General features: G+C 40.3%; 1 protein-coding gene across 1 annotated transcript in view; it reads left to right on the top strand.

The window, feature by feature from the left end:
- COL4A1 (collagen type IV alpha 1 chain) overlaps positions 1-21,928 on the top strand; it is a 204,130-nt gene that overhangs the window by 79,317 nt on the left and 102,885 nt on the right. Inside the window, exons 8-16 of the mRNA XM_040425225.1 lie at positions 3,951-3,977; positions 5,951-6,031; positions 7,123-7,185; positions 12,208-12,243; positions 12,333-12,374; positions 13,701-13,781; positions 15,871-15,915; positions 16,289-16,348; positions 20,895-20,939. Of these exons, the coding sequence (XP_040281159.1) occupies positions 3,951-3,977; positions 5,951-6,031; positions 7,123-7,185; positions 12,208-12,243; positions 12,333-12,374; positions 13,701-13,781; positions 15,871-15,915; positions 16,289-16,348; positions 20,895-20,939 (480 nt within the window). The remainder of the gene's footprint in view (positions 1-3,950; positions 3,978-5,950; positions 6,032-7,122; positions 7,186-12,207; positions 12,244-12,332; positions 12,375-13,700; positions 13,782-15,870; positions 15,916-16,288; positions 16,349-20,894; positions 20,940-21,928) is intronic.

Raw genomic sequence — 21,928 nt, forward strand, 5'->3', positions numbered from 1 at the left:
TTTAAGCCACATTTGTATCAGTAAGATAAGGATTGAGCTTTAATAAGTGTTTTTAATATGAAAGTGCAGAGATAAGGAGCAAGTCTGCTCCTCAGATGACAGAAAAGACAAAAAATCCAAAGGGTGCTATTAGAGCATGTCAGCTCTGTACAGAAATAAGAATGCTATATTTTTAATAAAGTCCAATTTAAAGATTTTTTTTAGCTCAAAATTAGTACAGTGCAATAGTAAAAAAAACTGGTGTACATAGCCTTTAAGGTGCATTTACATTTCCTAATTTGTTGGGCAGATTATCTGGAATGAACATTCATATGAACTGTCATTCCAATAATCTGCTCATGTAAAGATGCTGCAGATTGCCGACGATAAACTAGTTCGTTCATCAGGTTTATTCATTTTTCCTGTGGACACCTTAATCATTGTTTTGGCGCAGCACATCTTGTCTACTAAACAGCACTCTGCTGCCCAGAAACAATGAATCTATATGTGGATGAGTGATATCAGTAACCATTGATCATTTCCATACAGTGAAGGTTATTGCTTCATGTAAATGCAGCACTTCACCTGCACTGACAAGCAGGCAATTGTCAGGTAGGAATGAGTCCTTCCCGATAATCACCTGCTCCATCAGACTGTGTAAATCCAGCATTACTTTTTAATCTATGCAGCACCAGCTAGAGAAGATTTGCTGACTACCAGAGAAGGGTCACATTAAAAGATTTTGCAGGTGATTGTCGCCTGCTCATTAGCAGAGGACACCATTGCTATTACATGCAATCTCCTCCATAGTAACGGGGAGGAATGATCGCTAATGTCATCACTCGTCCCTATACTGACTTGTTGTTTGCCGGCAGCAGATCTTGATTAGACAGAACGATCTGCTGCCCGCAAGTGATGAAGCCTTCTTAAAAACCTGGATTGCCCGATAAACAAGTGTTTGCTCATTCATTGGGTAATCGGCAGCAGTATTAGGCTAAATGCACACGATCAGGATTGCGTGCGGATTTTCCGCGCGGATTTGTGTGCGGAAAATCCGCACTGTAGGTCATGTACATTGTATTCCATGAGAATTTGAAATTCACAGTGCACACGATGCAGATTTTTTCCGCGCGGATTTTGACCTGCGGTGCAGATTTTAAAATCCGCAGCATGTCAATTTATTTTATTTTTCCTGACCGGATTTTCTTTATTCACTTAGTAAAATCTGCATGCGGAAAATCCGCACCAAATCCGCATGCAAATCCACATGCAAATCTGCACCAATTGATGCAGATTGACCGCACAGATTTGCCTGCGAACACCTGCGGATTTCAGTGCGGATGCTCCGCACATGAATCCTGAACGTGTGCATGTACCCTTACGCTGTCAGATCATTACTAACGAACGTTCCTACAAACACGTCGGCTGGTTGGCAATGATTTGGCCGACTATTGGCCAGTGTAACAAAGCATTTAGTCATGAGCTGCCACTCTCGCGCCCACCTGCCATAGACAGAGTTTAACATGCCCAATCTTTTTCTTCTCGGAGAGATACGCCAGTGGCAGTGGAGTCTGACTCCCGTCATGCCATTCAGAATGCATTTGGGTTAATTTGGGAGACATAGCTGTCTTCCAAATGAAAATTTGGCTGACAGCTGTCTAAACCGTATGGCCAGCTGTAAGACTCAGACCGCTGAAATCAGAGAGGGCACCATAAGGGAGCTGACAAGTTCCCTTTAAATAAAATCTGTCTTCACATAGCTCGCTATAAAGCCATCTTACATGCCAGATGTGCGCTTGTCAATTCAGTCTAATGATTTTGATCCTATTTCCATCGGTGACCCCATTGTGGAGAAATAGGTTTTTTTATTCTGCTAGACCCTGGATGCAACTATGGTGGTGAAGTCACACCTCGCTACACCCGAGGTTCTGCTCCTTTTCCTTCCCGGTAGTGTCCCCACCACTTTGACTGACAGGGCCAGGCAGAGAAGATGTACTCAAACCTGGCCCTGAAGTCTCCCAAAGTCTCCCAATTGCTTGTTCACTTCACTGTTCAGCAGAGACGCAGTACAGAATCCATCAGCTGGTGAACCTCTGTGCCAAACAGTGAATGAAACAAGCAATCTTGAGATTTCAGGAGACTTCAGGGCCAGACATGAGTTCTTCTGCACTGATTGACCCTGTCAGTCAAAGACAGAATTTCGGGTGCAGTGAGCTGCAACAGCACTGGCCTTGTTGCCACAAGGGGCTAATTAGCATAAAATAAAAACCATACGTTCTCCACAATGGGGTCAATGATGATGGGAATAGGACCAACACCATCAGAATGTATTGACGGGAGTGAATCTGGTATGTCACATGGCTTCATAGTGAGCCAGGTGGTGACAGATTTCCTTTAAATGAACTCATGAAATTCATTGGTGACATTGTACTGAAACAAGCAAGAACTTAAATCTGTATTGTCAACAGTACAAATATATGAAAGATAGCTGTATACAGTAACTGAGTATTTGGACAAATAAAAAAGGGTGATAGATTAGTAGAAGGAAAATACACAAATTATGACTTATAAAAAGTTGCATTTTAGTAATTATGTTAGTAAGAATAGGTATTCTCTTACAAATTCTCTTATGTACACAGTCTAAGGCTACTTTCACACTGGCGTTTCTGGGTCCGCCTGTGAGATCCGTTTCAGGGCTCTCGCAAGCGGCCCAAAACGGATCAGTTTAGTCCCAATGCATTCTGAATGGATAAGGATCCGCTCAGAATGCATCAGTTTGCCTCCGTTCAGCCTCCATTCCGTGACGAGGTGGAGCCAAACGGATCCGTCTTGACTTACAATGTAAGTCAATGGGGACGGATCCGTTTTCACTGACACAATATGGTGCAATTGAAAACGGATCCGCCTCCCATTGACGTTCAGTGTAAGTCAAAACGGATCCGTTTGCATTATCATTTTTTTTGTTCAAGGTAATGCAAACGGATCCGTTCTGAACGGATACAACTGTTTGCATTATAGGTGCGGATCCGTCTGTGCAGATACCAGACGGATCCGCACCTAACGCAGGTGTGAAAGTAGCCTAATCTGTTAGAGGTTTTCATGAGCCTTCTCTTGTATACCATATTATCGAATGATGCAGAGTCCTGTAACTTCTTCTATTAAAGGGGTTGTCTCATCTCGCCGTTACTAAGGTGAGATGAGACTTAGTCTTGACCACCAAGTGATCAGGAAACAGTGGAGCGGCCTGGTGCTCGCTGTATCAGTAGCTCCCATTGCAGTGCATGACAGCAACGGAAACAGCGTAGCACAGCAAGCTATACTGTTCCTGAGTTAGCTAAACAGTATAGCTTGCTGTGCTATGCTGTGCTATCTTTTTGGGATATTTACAAGATTACTCATTACTTTTTCCCAATGTGAAACATTGAGGTTGCAATATCTACTGTGACTTATGGCAATCAAAAGTCACTAGCCTCAAGGAACCTCAAAAAGCAGTTCACAGCTGTCTTGACTATACTTCTGCTCTCTATGGGTCCATGGTCTTCTGGTTGTTTCTATCTTCTATTACCTAAATAGTTTTACCTTATAAAGGAAGTCATTCAGATAATACTAATAGAAGAAGGAAGCTTCAGAACTGCAGGGCGATATCATAAAAGCAGTTTGCATCCGAAGCATGTAAGCAAGTTCTAGTTTACTGAATTTTGTACTGCACCTTTGTGGATACGAGATAATAAAGAAGAAACCGCTTTTATGAGATCACCCTGGAGGGCTGAAGCTTCCTTTACCGGTTCTTTACCATTCATGTATGTGGGACGCCTCTAGTTGAAGTGGGTGAGCTGGCTTTAGCTATTATTCAGAAAATACTCTAGGATAAGGCATGTACACTATTGTTAATGCAATTTCATAATATATAAATGTGAACTTTTTCTTAAAATGTATAGCTTTTCTTTTACTAACCAATTGTGTTACTTTAGGGTCCTCCAGGTTTACCAGGAATTAAGGTATGTCGTAGTAAATCAATTCATGTCTATTTGTGTTCATTAAAACAGTTCAGTGAATTAGAGGGTGTTAATGCGTGTCATTTCAGATGGCTTTTCTGAATAAGCTGCCGTATGAGTGTACACGAGTTATAAAACTATATCTGACCATGATATGACTTGTATTTGGCACTCTGCTTCCTATCGGTCACTCACTCACTCACTCATTTAGAATCACCATTTAAGACAATATAGAGAAGTATTAAGCAGTACAGATTTGAATGAACCACTTGGGTGATATAGAACACCCACTATTAACTGCTTCCCATGTAGTGCCTTTCGCTCTGTTTCTTTCTGCATCTTCTCCCTCCCCCCTCCCCATAGACTTTTATGGAATGATGTAATCTGATCCTTCAGTGAGCAGACAGCCTTGTCTTGGTATTTTATGATGGACTTGTCACAAATTTCTGAGAGAAGGCAATATATATTAGGCCTCTTGCACACGACCGTATAGTTTTTTCAGTATTTTGCGGTCCGCAAAAAACGGATCTTCAAAATATACGGATGCCGTCCGTGTGCATTCCGTTTTTTGCTGAACGGAACAGCTGGCCCCTGATAGAACAGTACTATCCTTGTCCGTTATACAGACACTAACAGGACATGTTCTATCTTTGAACGAAACAGAAAAACGTAAATACGGAAACGGAAAGCATACGGAGTACCTTCCGTTTTTTTTGCGGATCCATTGAAATTAATGGTTCCGTATACGGTCCGTATATGGAACGCAAAGAATGGAACGTTAACGGAAAAAAATTAACTTTGTGTGCAAGAGGCCTTCCAAAGTTTCTTATATTTGCCTGTACTATTGATTTATACAATGTTGTGTGAAAGTACAGTGACCATTCTTGTATTAGATTTGAAAAAAAAGGTACTTTTTCCTGCTCTGTCCATTATCTGCATGTAGAATTGCATGCATTTCAGCCCAATTTAACAGTTGTTTTTGAAAGAAAGCAACCATGTTTTCATCTCATTCAGCCCCTTTAAATACACTGGTAGGTATGACAATGACATACAGTATTAGCTAGTCAAACTGAAGAGCCTTATTAAAATGCAATAACTCAACCATCTTGCTTAAAGGGGTTCTCTGGAAATTAAGAAAATGAAAATACTTAAATATTACTATACTATAAATATATTCCCAAATATGAGTGCCGCCTGTTCATTTTCAAATTTTGGTATATATTCCCAAATACCTTTCATTAGTTATAATGGCTCATTTTGACTAGGGGGCAATCAGTAGGAGAATTAAAATGGCCGCTGTCCTATTAGTGCACACAAAACCTGTCCTAATCACACAGGAGGACAAGTTACTTCAGAGCAGTAAGCTAAAGAGCTGCCTCATCCTCCTCTCTGCTCTGCTTGTCAGGGATTATTATCCTGAATACAGCTGGTAAGAACTTTAGCCGAATATCTGTAGAAATGGAGTTCATGAGGAGACATGAAGTACTGAGAGGAGGTGGGGGTATGAATAATGAGCAGCAGCACTTCTACGCAGTCTTCATTACCACAGCTTTTCCTGTCCGTCCTCTCTGGCTCAACACCCGAGACACCTTCTGATCAGGTGTTTAAGAAGGCAGCTGCAGCTCACAGTAGTGCCGCAGCCTTCTCGCAGCTTTCTCAAGGCCTCGTGATGGCACATTCATCGGTCACATGACCTAGGCGCAGCTCTACCCCATTCAAGTGAATGGGGCTGAGCTGCGATACCAAGCAGAGCTGCTGTACAACGTACAGCTCTGTGCTTGGTGAGCAAAGAAAAGGCGCTGTTGCCTTCTCAAACAGCTGATCGAAGGGGAGTTTCGAGGGTCAGACCCCCACCAATCAGATATTGATGACCTGTCCAGGGGATAGGTCATCAGTATTTAAGTCTTGAAAAAACCTTTTAAATGAAGCTTCCACTACAGTCCATTACATTCAGTTTATTTTGTGTATTTTTTCAGGGAGATCCCGGAGAGGTCTTCGGTATGCAAGGATTAATGGTAAAAGGAGAAAAAGGTTTACCTGGAATAATTGGTTTACCAGTAAGTTAAATGTATATAATTATAATACATAGATACATTCTGATTAACCTCTTGAATACTGGAGGTTTTTTCATTTTTGCGGTTTTATTTTTGTTCTCTATCTTCATGAAACCATAACTTTTTTTTTCTGTTCACATAGCCATATGAGAGCGTGTTTTTTATGGACAAGTTGAACTTTCTAATGTCACCATTTAATATGGCATATAATGTAGTGGGAAGGGGGAAAAAAATTTGAAACGGGGTGGAATTGGAAAATAAACGCAATTCCGTCACAATAATGTGGTCTACCAAGCTGTATTGGGCTTATTTTTTGTGGGACAATCTGTAGTTTTTATTGATACCATTTTGGAGTCTATATGTCTTTTTGATCACATTTTTCAAATTAAATTTTTTGGGGTAGGTGAAGCGATGAAAAAATGGTGAATTGGCCATTTAGATTTTTTTTCCGTTGCTCCATTAGCCGTATGGGATAAATATTTTAATATTTTTATAGTACAGGTGTTTTTGGACGCGATGACACCCATGATGTTTATTTTTTATTGTTTATGTATTTATTTATTTTTACTCTGGGGAAAGGGGGTGATTTAAATTTTTTATATATTTTTTTAATATATATTTTTTAATTTTAGCTTTTATTTTTTTACTTTTTTTTAGCCCCTCTAGGAGGCTACAATATGCATTAGTTAGATTTCTTTTAGCTTATACTGTAGTTCCATAGAACTGCAGTATAAGTGGCATTTGCAGTTATCCTATGTTGACCTGCCACCTGCAGGCCTCCGTAGGAACTGCAGCTCTAATATGCTGAGTCTCTTCAGGGAGACTCAGCACATTAGAACAAAGTACCAGCTTCCACAGCTGCCGCACTGTAGAGCCGGTCCTAACCTAGAAACGCACACTTCCGGGTTTTTCATCATTTAGATGCTATGGTCACCCTTGACCATGGAATCTAAAGGGTAAAATGCCTGCTATCTACATTATTGACGGTTGCAGATATTAGCCATGTGCCTCTGCTGTTTGAAAAGACCTTCCCAGCGCCGTACATGTTGCGTTAATATTGCCATTGTTAATATATTGCATGTATGTTCTTACAGGGTACACCTGGGTTGCCTGGTTTTGAAGGCCCAGTAGGTCCTCCTGGTCTAACAGGACGTACTGTAAGTATCTATTTTAAAAATGTTAGAAAAATACATATTGTGCTCACAGTTGTTTTATATTTTACCAAATTTGGACTTAAAGGTAAAGCCACACATAACAGCTGCTGAGTGGCCCAAACTAAGAACAGTAACAGTAATATTCATCATCTTTATTTATATAGCACAAGATATTCCACAGCACTTTACAATCAGAGGGTACATGGACAACCAAAATTATTCAATACTGAGTAACAAACTAATCAACAATTCAGATAGTAGCAAAAAGCTTACAATCTATGAGGAAATAGGGGTGGCAGGAAAGGTAAAAAGTGATTGTTTTGTACAACGATCTGGCCATCTTAACTAAATAAGTTAACTAAATGAGCCGTCACCAGCCAGTATACAGTCAGGTCCATAAATATTGGGACATCGACATAATTCAAAATTTTTTGGCTCTATACACCACCACAATGGATTTGAAATGAAACGAACAAGATGTGCTTTAACTGCAGACTGTCAGCTTTAATTTGAGGGTATTTATATCCAAATCAGGTGAACGGTGTAGGAATTACAACAGTTTGCATATGTGCCTGCCACTTGTTAAGGGACCAAAAGTAATGGGACAGAATAATAATCATAAATCAAACTTTCACTTTTTAATACTTGGTTGCAAATCCTTTGCAGTCAATTACAGCCTGAAGTCTGGAACGCATAGACATCACCAGACGCTGGGTTTCATCCCTGGTGATGCTCTGCCAGGCCTCTACTGCAACTGTCTTCAGTTCCTGCTTATTCTTCGGGCATTTTCCCTTCAGTTTTGTCTTCAGCAAGTGAAATGCATGCTCAATCGGATTCAGGTCAGGTCATTGACTTGGCCATTGCATAACATTCCACTTCTTTCCCTTAAAAAACTCTTTGGTTGCTTTTGCAGTATGCTTTGGGTCATTGTCCATCTGCACTGTGAAGCGCCGTCCAATGAGTTCTGAAGCATTTGGCTAAATATGAGCAGATAATATTGCCCGAAACACTTCAGAATTCATCCTGCTGCTTTTGTCAGCAGTCACATCATTAATAAATACAAGAGAACTAGTTCCATACATGCCCACGCCATGACACTACCACCACCATGCTTCACTGATGAGGTGTTATGCTTAGGATCATGAGCAGTTCCTTTCCTTCTCCATACTCTTCTCTTCCCATCACTCTGGTACAAGTTGATCTTGGTCTCACCTGTCCATAGGATGTTGTTCCAGAACTGTGAAGGCTTTTTTAGATGTCGTTTGGCAAACTCTAATCTGGCCTTCCTGTTTTTGAGACTCACCAATGGTTTACATCTTGTGGTGAACCCTCTGTATTCACTCTGGTGAAGTCTTCTCTTGATTGTTGACTTTGACCCACATACACCTACCTCCTGGAGAGTATTCTTGATCTGGCCAACTGTTGTGAAGGGTGTTTTCTTCACCAGGGAAATAATTATTCGGTCATCCGCCACAGTTGTTTTCCGTGATCTTCCGGGTCTTTCGGTGCGTTCCTTCTTTTTAAGAATGTTCCAAATAGTTGTTTTGGCCACGCCTAATGTTTTTGCTATCTCTCTGATGGGTTTGCTTTGTTTTTTCAGCCTAATGATGGCTTGCTTCACTGATAGTGACAGCTCTTTGGATCTCATCTTGATAGTTGACAGTAACAGATTCCAAATGCAAATAGCACACTTGAAATGAACTCTGGACCTTTTATCTGCTCATTGTAATTGGGATAATGAGGTAATAACACACACCTGGCCATGGAACAGCTGGGAAGCCAATTGTCCCATTACTTTTGGCCCCTTAACAAGTGGGAGGCACATATGCAAACAGTTGTAATTCCTACACCGTTCACCTGATTTAGATGTAAATACCCTCAAATTAAAGCTGACAATCTGCAGTTAAAGCACGTCTTGTTCATTTCATTTCAAATCCATTGTGGTGGTGTACAGAGCTAAAAATGTTAGAATTGTGTCAATGTCCCAATATTTATGGACCTGACTGTATGTAAGGCTTTTTAGTGCATGGGATGTGGTGGATATTGTTAACTGAAAGAATCAGGCTCATTCAGGATGGAGAGCACAAGTAGGGTGCTAGAGATTAATGAGGGGGGAGATATAGGGGGTGCAGAACTGTAGAGAGCTCTGTGGATGAAAAGAACTTTAATTCTATACCGTATGTGTAACCAGTGCAGTGACTGGCACAAGGTGGAGACATCAGTGTAGTGACTGGACAGATAAAGGAGCCTTGTTTTTGTGCTCAAGATAGAGTGGAGAGGGGAGCATTTAGTCTGCTTACAGTAATCAAGATGAGAATGGATCAAAGCAACAATGAGAGTTTCACAGTCAGAAAAGGGTAGGTTCTAGAGGTGTCTCTGAGGAGTAGACAATGATTGAATATAGTAGGCAAAGGAAAGCTCTGAATCATACCCCATACTGCCTAGAAATTATGGCAGTGCTACACACTGAGAGTGGGTATTTTAGGTAGGTAGGTTAGGAAATGGTAGGTAGGTTAGAAGATGGTGAAAACATAAAGAGGGAGATTTATCATCTCCCTGTACTGTTTCTATGATGTAAGAAAGTCCCAAACACCACATTTGCAACTTTTTAAATGCCACTGTGACAAAATTTTGTTGCAAGTGGCATTCCTATGCTGCCAAAAAGGGAGCGTGGCAAGGGCGTGGCAGGACCAGCACCTAGGTCTATTATCTTCATTTACGCCAGCTCCGCGCTGCCATACATTTCAGATGCATGGTCTCCTGGAAGATGTACCTAAGTTATGACACATCTTCCAGCAGCGCAGGGCATATCAAGACTGCTGTTGAAATGCAGGTCATGATAAATCTTCCCCAAAGAATTTAGGGGAGATGCAGTTTTCAAAATAATTGTTAACAACTGCCCAGTTTTGCAGGTAAATTTACTGTTTACCTGCAAAATTATGTGCCCATTATCAATCACATTCAAAACTTCACCCATTTGAGAAGGTAAACCGTGTGGTTTTTGTCGGATTGCGACCATGTCTCAGCTGCCTTTTAGCTGCTGACATTTGCCCACTAAATGCGTGTTTTAATTATACTGAAAAATCATGACAGTTTTTTTTATTATAGTGAAAAATCATGATAGTTTGTTTTCAATAACTTTCATTTTGTATAACTCACCTAAAATGGCAAGGGTGGTTAATAGATGTGATCTTGTCATGTAGCGTCTCTCCTGGAGTTCTGTCTCACTCAGGACTCCTTTACTTATCCCCCCTGCCCTCTCTATTGACTTGTATTGACATGTGTAATATGGTACTTCAATGGAGATGATCTGTCATGGTTAAGGGGTTATCCTGGAAAAGATAAGGATGACCTATCCTCAAGATAGTTCATCATTATCACATTGGCGGGGATCCGAGTCCTGGCACCCCCACCGATCAGCTGTTTCAGGTAGCCAATGTACTAACCGGAGCTCTGGTGAGCACTGCGGGCTCCTGCCAGCTTTCCAAACACAGTGCTGTACATCATATAGCGGCTGTGCTTGGTATTACAGCTCAGCCCTATTGATTTGAATGGGGTTGAGCTGCAGGTAGGCCATCTGACTGACGTAAGGGGATGTCACTGGTCTAGGAAGAGTCCACGGCACTCATGGAGCACCCTGCCTCTTCTAACAGATCTCATATTGATGGCCTATCCTGAGGAGAGGTCATCAATATCTTTTCCTGGATAACTCCTTTAAGTCGATAAGATATATTACAAAGATTCCTATGGTTGCTTGTACTATTGATTTATACAAAATTGTGTGAAAATGTTGTGATCATTTTAGGTATGAATGTTGTAAGGGCCTATTCACAAGGACATCATTGGGAATTGATTAGGAATGAATGTTCCTGATCACTGCCTGCTAGTTAGCTGCAGTTACATGCAGTGATCACTGGGCTGTTTGGGGATTGTTACTATGATTGTTTGTCCCCATTGAGATGCACTCTTTGTCGGCAGCACATTTCTGTTTACACAGGGTGATGTGCTGTCGACAAATAATGAGTTTTTTGTGCTGCATAAACAATCAGATCGACTGCAGATGAGCCTTTTTCTTATTTGTCAATGAGATGTGGTACATTTACACGGCCCAATTATCGGGAACGACCATTCGTACTATTATCAGCCTGATAATCTGCCCATGAAAATGGGCCTTACTTGAAAACATATTTGTAAATTGACACCATAAAAATTTACATAATTAAGTCTAAAGCTCCGAAATGTCAAATGAATAAAAGAGGGTTAAAGAAAAATAAAAAAGGCAAATAACTAATACAAATGAAGCAAGTCCTTACAAGCAAAAGTCAGATAGCATGTTGGAAAGATGTACAGTAGCTTCTTCATGCCCTATTAGACTGCCATAGGAACGGGAATGAGCATTCATATAAATGGTAATTCCCTATAATTGTCCCTTGTAATTGTGCTGCAGATCAGCCAATGCTCATTCGACTGATTACATCATTTAGACTGCCTGTTAGGAATTTATCATGTTCATTATCAGTGGTCAAAATTCTTTTGATCAATTATGAATTTGTGTACATGTGCTTTAAAAGTGTATTTTATTTAAACTTTCCATATTTACTCAAGTTAACTTGACCACATAGTTTTAATGGCAGGAAAACCTTTTTTTAACCATAACTAAAATATCTACAGTAATGTGTCTGAAATGTTATAATTTTATATGTCGTGAATTTTTGTTTATTTGCCATATTTTCTATAGCTTCAAGTTTACTGGTGAGCAAATGAACAAATGTCTTTCATTTTCTTTCCATGCATCCCCATTCAAATCTGTCCAAGCGTTACAAGAAACTATTATTATTGTTTATTTGAAAGTGCCATTAATTCCATGGTGCTGTACATCAAGAGGGTCTTACAAATACATAATATAAAATAAAATAAACTATTAACAGTCTGTTAATATTATAGATGTCCTAGGAGGTAATCTACTATAAACAGATCATTGTATTTTATATATACTTCTAAGTCCTTATCTCTGTTTTATTTCAGGGAGCACCTGGTCCACCTGGTCCTCCGGGACCAAAGGTAGGTGTAGGTTATATCTAAAAAAAATAAAACTGTCAACTTTAACATAAAACATTTCTGTAAGGGCACTTTATTTTGTACCTCTATAGGGATCAATGGGGCTAAGCCCCAATGGACCACCGGGTGAAAAGGTGAGTATTGTTTATATTATGAGTAGATAACAGTAGATAAATCAGTATAGGACCAAATTCAGTGCAAGTCAAATGTGTTGAAGATTTTTTTTTTTTTCATGAGTCAGACTCAGCATTCTGGAAAACTCAGACTAACTATACAAAGCCATATAGCAATAATTATTAATTTATCCATTAATTAAATTATTTAAAGAATGAATTAATTTAGCTTTTTAACACTGTCCAGTAAAGCTATACAACGTACAGAGTTGTGCTTGGTATTGTATATTATAGAGAGGCCGCAGCACTCGTCTGAATGCTCAGGCCTCTGCAAACTTTTGATCGGTAGTGGGTGCCAGGAGTTGTACCTCTACTGATCAGATACTGATGATCTGTCATGAGGATAGGTCATCAATATATAACTCCCAGAAAATTAACACAGTTAAGGAAAGGTGTGATCCAGGTATGTATTGACAGTATAGCCATTATGGCAGTTTTCCCTCAAATGTAGCTTTCTAACCCAAATGGGGTTGTCCAACTTTGTTGTGCTTCTTTCCAGCCTAGCCATCCCAAGTCTTTATATAACGTCAACTTGGTTCAAAACCATTGTTATTGTGTGATGTTATAAGGAACTGAGCACTCTTTGTGCATAATTATGAAGCGAATTCATGGGACATATTGCTAATCCTAATTACTGTTTACAAGCATGCTCTAAACATTTAGTGTAGTTATTATGTGGTTTGGACAAGTGATCCAGATGGGCTCTAGCTATTTATGCATTCAATACATATGGTTTGTTAATCAGGCAACTGCATTGAATTTTTGTCAAGAAAATATTGCCTTTATTATTTTATATGGTCTGCACAGCTAACATTGACAGCTTTGAGTAAGCTATTTTAGATATTAATTTTTCTCACATAGTGAGGGCTCTGTTCATGTTTTTATCATTTGATGCAGATTCTGTGGGCACCATGGCTTAGATCAACTAATGTGTCTGCACCAAAAATTAATCTAAAAAGTGCCACAAATTGGTGCGATTTGGTGCATTTAGGATTTCTGCACTTTCTTCTAACAGGCTTAACATAGGGTGGGGCTTCGTTGGAAAGAAGCGAGCCTACAATGTGACAAAAATGGTGTCACAAATATGACTTAAAAATCTGTCTTAAAGTAAGCCAACCAATAGTTGGTATAGAATCAGTGAAAAGCGTCTGTTCCTGGACCATATTTATCCTCCAGCCTGAACCACTCTGATAAATCTGGTGCAGGTCTAGACAGTCTGTCTAAGCTTAAGCCAACCTTTAGGATAAGTAAATCTGGGCCTGTGTCTTTTTATCTTTACTTTGGTAGGGTGAACCAGGACCACCTGGGCCTCCGGGTCAGCAAGGCCCAGCATCTCATGGAAAAGGTGCAGTTTGGTACCGAGATAAGGTAACATAGCATTTTATTAAATACCATAATACTTACTTTTACCTGCAAGTTGTCTTTATGATGTGAGAACTACAATTTTGAATGGTGTCAAGGAGGGACAAATGGAGAGGCAAAATGTTTAATTACATTGGACCCTCATAGTATGGTTATATACTAATGATTAGAGAGCAATCATTATAAGGCCATTTGTCCAATGGGATAATCTGAATTTCAAGGCCAACATTTTATTCCATTTCACAGTTGTATCCAAAATCTATTCTATTCCACCAAATCAAAGGTTTTAAGATTCTCCACAGTTCATGCTTTTTTAGGCATAGAGTGAGATTGATATGTATATATTCAAATGTTTACCATTGCTGAACAGGTCAGTAGGTCCCATGGTCTGTTCCCAGTTAGGATTAAAACCAATCATTGTATCTTGCATGAGTGCCAGTAAAATAAAAAATGTGTAAATTAATATAATGAGATATTTCAGGCCATATTATGTTACTGTATAATATCAACTATTTACTCATATTTTCTGTATAATCATTACTATGCAAGTCCTATAAATATTACTACACTTGATTTGTGCCGTAAAAGGTTGGTGCATAAAATGAGCATGCTCAGACTAGGGTTAAATGTGTGGAAGTAACTGGCAGTGATAGAAAACAAACTGGTTACTAAAAGTACTTATTCAGACTGGGTCATTGTTACCACTGGGGTACCGCAGGATTCAGTATTGGGCCCTATTCTCTTTAATATATTCATTAATGATGAATATTTTTTGGGATGGATTGCACAGCATAATATCAATGTTTGCAGATGATACTAAACTGTGTAATATAATGAACACAAAAGAGGACAGTACACTGCTACAGATGGATCCGGATAGAATGAAGGCTTGGGCAGAAAAGTGTCAAATGAGTTTTAATTCACTTTACAAGCCTGCCAAGAATGTTAAAATAAAACAAAAAATCTTTTTTTTAATACTTGTAATAAAACTGTGGGGGCCTCTACCCCCGAAAACCTATCCAGGCTATGAGGAAGTCCTTAGTGAATGTAGAGGGAATTTGCTCTGCATTACATATTCATCCACTGTCTTTTAACACCCTGGAGCTTTATAGTCCTTTACAAATAGCCCCATAAAGATTTCCCAGATTTGATTACACTACTGTGTTTACTGCATAATAGAGCTCAGTACTTAGTCTCTCCCAAGCTGCAGTATATTTCTATAGTGTCCACTAATCATACAGCTCTCAGCACATATTGTCAGCTGGAAAACTACATGAACTGCCAAAACACAAACTTTTCCCCTAGTGCATAGAAAGCCCTGCACTGTACGACACAGAAAATTATTCTGAAAACGTACTCCTAATAAATGCAATTTTATATGTTAATACACTCCTCAGCACTGAAATAGCTACACCAAGAAGCACCAGCTGTAAGGTTATTCAAATTGAGGAAGTAGCAGATGATCAAAATTTCAAGCAGCTAGCTTCAATATGTGGCATGTGAGAGGGTCATAAAAGACAAATGAAAAGTTATTTTTTTTAGCAACATGAAACCTCAAAAATCATGTGGGATGATTTTGTGTCCCAGGAGCCAATTTTCAACAGGAAAAGACTAGGACACATATTTTTCGTGCTGCTGTGAGAAACCTGCATGGGGTGTCATTGGTCCGCAATTGCAAAGGGAGCTGCCAGCAGCTGATCTTGATGATTTACATGCCTAAGTGCATCAAGTGTGGCAGAACATTCCTCATACAAACATTAATAACTTCATTGATAGCATGCCAAGGCCTGTAAGTGTGTGTATTTCTGCGCATGGTGCTCATACTTTATCCTGAATAATTGAGATGTCTTAAATATTTTGTTTCCATTTTTTATAATGTGCATATCATTAATATGTCTATCGATCCTGTAATTTCCATAGTTTCATGACTTTTCCTTCTTGGTGTTGCAATTTTAATGTTGAGAAGTGTATGTCACAGCAATAAAATTCACCATAACTTGTCTGCTTTTGTTACTGGTTGAAAATTAAAATGTTGTAGTTTACATAATACTCCTATTTATAATAACATGTGATATGATCTTTGCCCTCACGATAGGGAGAAAAAGGCATGCAAGGTGAAAAAGGTGACCAAGGTAATAGGGTAAGTGTTTATCTCTTGTGTTTTGAAACATATAGCAGCAAATAAAATCTCTGAAGGGAACTAGTAATGCCTGTAGTACTGGCCAAATAAAATTGGAATGTTTTACAAACAAAAATACTAGTCTTGCTGGGGAAACCACATTAAAATGGGAGTCCAGAAAAGTTATCAGAACTTTATACAAATAATAATAATCTTTATTTATTTAGCACCAGCATATTTTGCATTAATTTACATATCATAGGGTACATGTAATAATAATCAGACATTACACAGTAACAAACTAATCAACAAATCAGACAATGGGAGTAAGGGCCCTGCACACTATTTCAATATAAAACTTTATGCTGTGGTCATAACTTTTTTTTAACTTTAGGGTGAAACTGGATCCAGTATTAAAGGTGAAAAAGGAGAACCTGGAAAACCAGGTCCCAGAGTAAGTGCTTTCATTTATATTTTTATATAGTGATGGACGAACATCGGCCGGGACGTTTCGATAACGCATAGAGTTCCGTCACAGGGGCTCTATACCGGAAAATAACTGATCAGTTTTATCCCGATGCATTCTGAATGGAGAGTAATCCATTCAGTTTGCATCAGGATGTCTTCAGTTCAGTCGTTTTGACTGATCAGGCAAAAGAGAAAACCGTAGCATGCTACGGTTTTATCTCCGGCTAAAAAAACTGAAGACTTGCCTGAATGCCGGATCCGGCATTTTTTCCCATAGGAATGTATTAGTGCCGGATCCGTCCTTCCGGTATGCGCATGCGCAGGATGAAGAAAAGGTGAAAAAATAAATGCCGGATCCGTTTTTGCCGGATGACACCGGAAAGACGGATCCGGCATTTCAATGCATTTTTTCGACTGATCAGGCATTTTTAAGACTGATCAGGATCCTGATCAGTCTTACTAATGCCATCAGTTAGCATACATTTTGCCTGATCCGGCAGGCAGTTCCGGCGACGGAACTGCTTGCCGGATCTCTCTGCCGCAAGTGTGAAAGTAGCCTTATGCATTCACCTGACAGAAAAGAACAAGTGATTATGTGGCTGGAGGTATATTAGACGGTCAGTGCATAACAATTTTACTGTAGGCCAGTGGAGTACAGGCCCCAAAAATTATGCATTAACCTGACAGAAAAGAACAAGTGATTATGTGGCTGGAGGTATATGAGACGGTCAGTGGATAACAACTTTACTGTAGGCCAGTGGAGTACAGACCCGAAAAATTATGCATTCACTGGACAGAAAAGAACAAGTGATTATGTGGCTGGAGGTATATTAGACGGTCAGTGGATAACAATTTTACTGCAGGCCAGTGGAGTACAGGCCCCAAAAATTATGCATTCACTGGACAGAAAGTTATTATGTGGCTGAAGGTATATTAGATGATCAGTGGATAACAATTTTACTGCAGGCCAGTGGAGTATAGGCTTCAAACATTAGGCATTCACCAGACAGAAAAGGCCTTTTATGCCGCTGTTTATACATAAGAAAAGGACCATTGTTTGTTCTGGGTGGTGGCGGATATGTGTGGGCTGGCATGAGGAAATTCAAATACAAGTGGTCGTCACAGGTGTTGAATTCCTTCGAGATCCATGCCTCATTCATTTTTAGAAATGTGAGGTAGTCCACACTGTCGTGAGCTAGGCAAGTGCGCTAATAGGTCACGATCCCCCCTGCTGCGCTGAACGTCCTTTTGGACAGGACACTCGACAAGGGGCAAACCAAGAGTTCCATGGCAAATTGTGCCAGCTCTGGCCACAGGTCAAGCCTGCACACCCAGTAGTCCAGGGGTTCCTCGCTTCTCAGAGCGTCTACATTGGACGTTAACCCGATGTAGTCGGACACCTGTCAGTCTAGGCGTTCCCTGAGGCTGGTTTCAGAGGGCGGCTATCGATGGGTTGTCTGCAAGAATGATCTCATATCGGAAGTGAATAACACATCTTCAAACTGCCCTCTTCTTCTGAACGTGGCCATATAGCTCTGGGATGCCCTTCTGGGAGAAATAATTCCTTCCGGGGACCTTACACTGCGGTGTGCCAATGGCCACAAATTTTCTAAAGTCCTCCGAGTCCACCAGTTTATATGGCAGTGGTTGGTGGGCTAGCGGTTCCGACAAGCCAGCGGTCAGCCATTGGGCAAAAGGTTATCTGGCGTCATCAACATTTTATGCTCGAACATTTGGGCCACAGAAGCCTGCCTTCTGCCAGATGAACGCGACGATGGCACAGTGGAAGGTGGAGTGAAGGACAAATGGGAGGAGAGAGGAGAAGGAGAAGAAGCAGGGCACGGAGCGCCGAGAGTGTGGCTTTGTGGGTTCTTACGGCGTTGCTCCCACTGGGCTCAGTGATGGGAGGCCAGGTGCCTTCTTAAGGCGGTCGTCCCTAGGTGAGTGTTGGGCTAACCACGACTTATGCATTGACAGCAGAGGGCTGCAGATGGCTACACTATTATCAGCAGCTGACACGTTAAAAAAAAGCCCACAGTGCGGAGCCATGTGACGGCGTCCTGGGAGCGAATGATGTGACCATGCATGGTGGATGGCTCGCTCCAGATACATTTGCAGTCTGCTTTTTGCCTCCTGTACACTGCGAGTTCTGCCTGCTTCTCCTCCTTCTCCTCCCTATCTGCTGCTCCGTCTCTCCCTCTGTACTCCCTTCCTCTTCCTCTCTTGTGGGCATCCACGTGACGTCCATCGACACGTCATCATCATCACCTTCACCACCACTGACATTAGAGATCTCGGAGTAGGCAGTAACAACGAGGATCTCCCTCCTTGGGCTGATCTGGGTACTGTCGTCAGACCGCTAGGCGGTGGCCGTTGCTACCTCCTCTTCCTCATCCGATGCCAAGGATGCCAAGAATAATTCCTCTGACTTGAGTGGAGGGGCTATGATGGTGGTGGTGATGTCTTTCGGGGTGCACACAGCAGGGAGTAAGGAGGGTGCAGATAGAGAGGATGAGGAGGGTGCAGAAGTGGAAGGCTGAGTGAGCTACTCAACCAACTCTGGTGCGTCCTTTGACATATTCGCACGCACCTTCTCTAACTTCTCACTTAGGGTCCGGCCTGGTGCACCTGCCCCACCCCTACCACCCCTGCGGAACGGCCTGCCTCTTCCCCTGCCTGTCATTTTCAAAATAACCCTGTGCCAAAGTCCCTAGTGAAGAGCAGTATTTGTGGAAGCAGATATATTGCAGACCTCAATCAGTATTTTGTGGAAGCAGGTATATAGAACCACTTAATCAGTATTTTGTAGAAGCAGGTATATCGCACCCCTCAATTAATATTTTGTGGAAGCAGGTATATCAGACCCCTTAATCTGTTTTTTGTGGAAGCAGGTATATCACACCACTCAATCAGTATTTTTTGAAAGCAGGTATATCGCAGGCCTCAATCAATATTTGCTGTAAGCAGGTATTACGTACCACTCAATCAGTATTTTGTGGAAGCTGGTATATCCCACCCCTCAATCAGTATTTTGTGGAAACAGGTATATAGAACACCTGAATCAATATTTGGTGGAAGCAGGTATATCGCACCCCTCAATCAGTATTTTGTGGAAGCAGGTATATCAAACCCCTTAATCAGTATTTTGTGGAAGCAGGTATTTTGCAGCCCTCAATAAGTATTAACTGATAACTTTTAACAATGAGATCCCTCTGATGCTTTGGAAGCTCTCTGTGGACCATGGCTTTTGCTGTGGGATGCGACTAAGAAAATTTCAGGAAAGACCAACTAGAGCAGCTGAACTTTATTTGGGGTTAATCAGAGGCACTTTAAATGATGGCAGGTGTATGCTGATTCCTATTTAACATGATTTTAATAGTGATTGCTTAATTCTGAACACAGCTACACTTATGCAACCACATTATTTTAGTGTTTTTTAGTTTCTTTTCTCTACCTAAAAGCTTTCAGTTTGTTTTTCAATTGAGTGGTACAGTTTATAGGTCACATTAAAGGTGGAAAAAGTTCTGAAATAATTTATCTTTGTCTCATTTTTTTACATCACAGAGACCTCACATTTTAACAGGGGTGTGTAGACTTTTTATATCCATTGTACCTGCAGTATCGCAGCAGAACCTCACACAACTGCTGCACAGTACAAATGCACTATAATATACTTTCTATGTTAGAAAGTATATTATAGGTATAGCACACCAGTATAGCACACCAATCAGTATAGCACACCAATCAGGTATAGCACACCAATCAGTTTTTTTGGGGGCAACAGGTATATCCCACCAGTTGCAATTAGTTATTATTCCAATAGCGTTTGTCCCTCTATATAGCTGCGGTATTGCAGCAGAACCGCACACAACTGCTGCACAATACAAATGCACTATAATATACTTTCTATGTTAGAAAGTATATTATAAGTAAATCACACCCCTCAGTATATCACACCTATCCATAGCACACCTATACCAATTCTTAAAGGACTTTTGTGGCCCTATTAGCTAGCGTTTGGTGTCCCTAACAGTCTGTCCCTGCTCCACAAAGCAACCTCTCCCTACACTGGAAAAACACAGAATGTAAAATAGCTAACAGATCGGGTTCTGTTATAGGGTAGGGGTGTGTCCATGTGCTGAAACGTCTCAATTGTCTGTCCTGTCCCACCTGATGGATGTGTCATGGGTCAAATTTTGGCGCAATGCAAAAGAATATGGAGCATGTGAACATCCCCATATGTTCACATGTTCGGCGAATCGCGAACGAGCAAATATTTGCCTCAAAACGACCGCCGGGCGAACCGCAAGGCCATCTCTATTTTTATAGTGACAATCAAAGATTTATGTATTATAGAAGCAGCTGTTATAGCTGCTTTGGGGCCTGTGGATAAATGGGACATCCACCTCCTAGGTTTCATACATCCCTTTGTAATATTAATCAGCCTGGGAATCATGCACACTACCTCTCTTACAATTCTAAAGATTATATGTAGTACATGTTGATATTTTCTATCTTTGTTTTTAATTTAGGGTAAACCTGGAAAAGATGGTGAAAGGGGAGAAAATGGACAGGAGGTATGTATTTTATCCCATAATATATATGTGTATAACATGAGATACTTCCGTTTGTTGGAGTGTTTATTGCATGAAATTTTAGTGTTATACTTACCGAGTTAAACATTCACACTTCTTGGTAATGTTTATAGCCAACAGTAGTGGTAAATAAGTTGCTGCAGATCAGCTTCCATTCACTTGAATGCATATTATTAGATAGATAATAAAATTGGGTGGCTCTACAGGATAGGTAAGATGTATGGGTGCTACTATCAATAGATCCCCCCTATCAGTAAATATTAGATATTAAAATTGGAGATAGGCACAACCAAATATTCGGTTCACTTGGAAAATACCATATATTTATTCAACATCGGAATATAAAAATAATACTAAAACATATATAAAATCTGTAGGCGATAGTCAAAAACAATAAAACAAGGAGATAAATGTTGATAATTCACCAGGTAATAATGTGCAATGACACAAGCTATAGTCACATATATGTGTGGAAGAAAAGAAATGGACTCGCAGGAAACTCACAGTTGATGTCACCAGACCGCAGGTAATGTTGCACGCTGTGTGGCGTCCCACCTGTGTTCAGCGTGACTGCGGCTCCTTGCGTAGTAATTCTCGTAAGTTACCAATCCTGGGGTCTGTGAATTGGTGGACAGCTGCTCTTGGTAGTTAATCAGGCTGATAAGCACGATTTCCTGGATAAAGTTCTGTATGTTGTTTCAGTTGCGCAACTCTGTACTTGTTTCTTCAAAATATAATACTGGGGCACTACATAAAACTTTTTTTAATTAAAACCAAACGCGTTTCGGAGTGTATATAATTTCTCAATCCAGTTCAATGCCCAATGGGATAATTTCTTAAAGGAACAGTCATTAGGTTTAATTTAATTGGTGATCACTAGAAGACTACAAATATTGGAACAGGTCACTAATAGAATTGAACACATGAAAATTACAATAGATAAATTTCCAAAAAATGACCAATTCAATATG

Source organism: Bufo bufo, chromosome 3 (assembly GCF_905171765.1).
Source record: "Bufo bufo chromosome 3, aBufBuf1.1, whole genome shotgun sequence".
Lineage (NCBI taxonomy): Eukaryota > Metazoa > Chordata > Amphibia > Anura > Bufonidae > Bufo > Bufo bufo.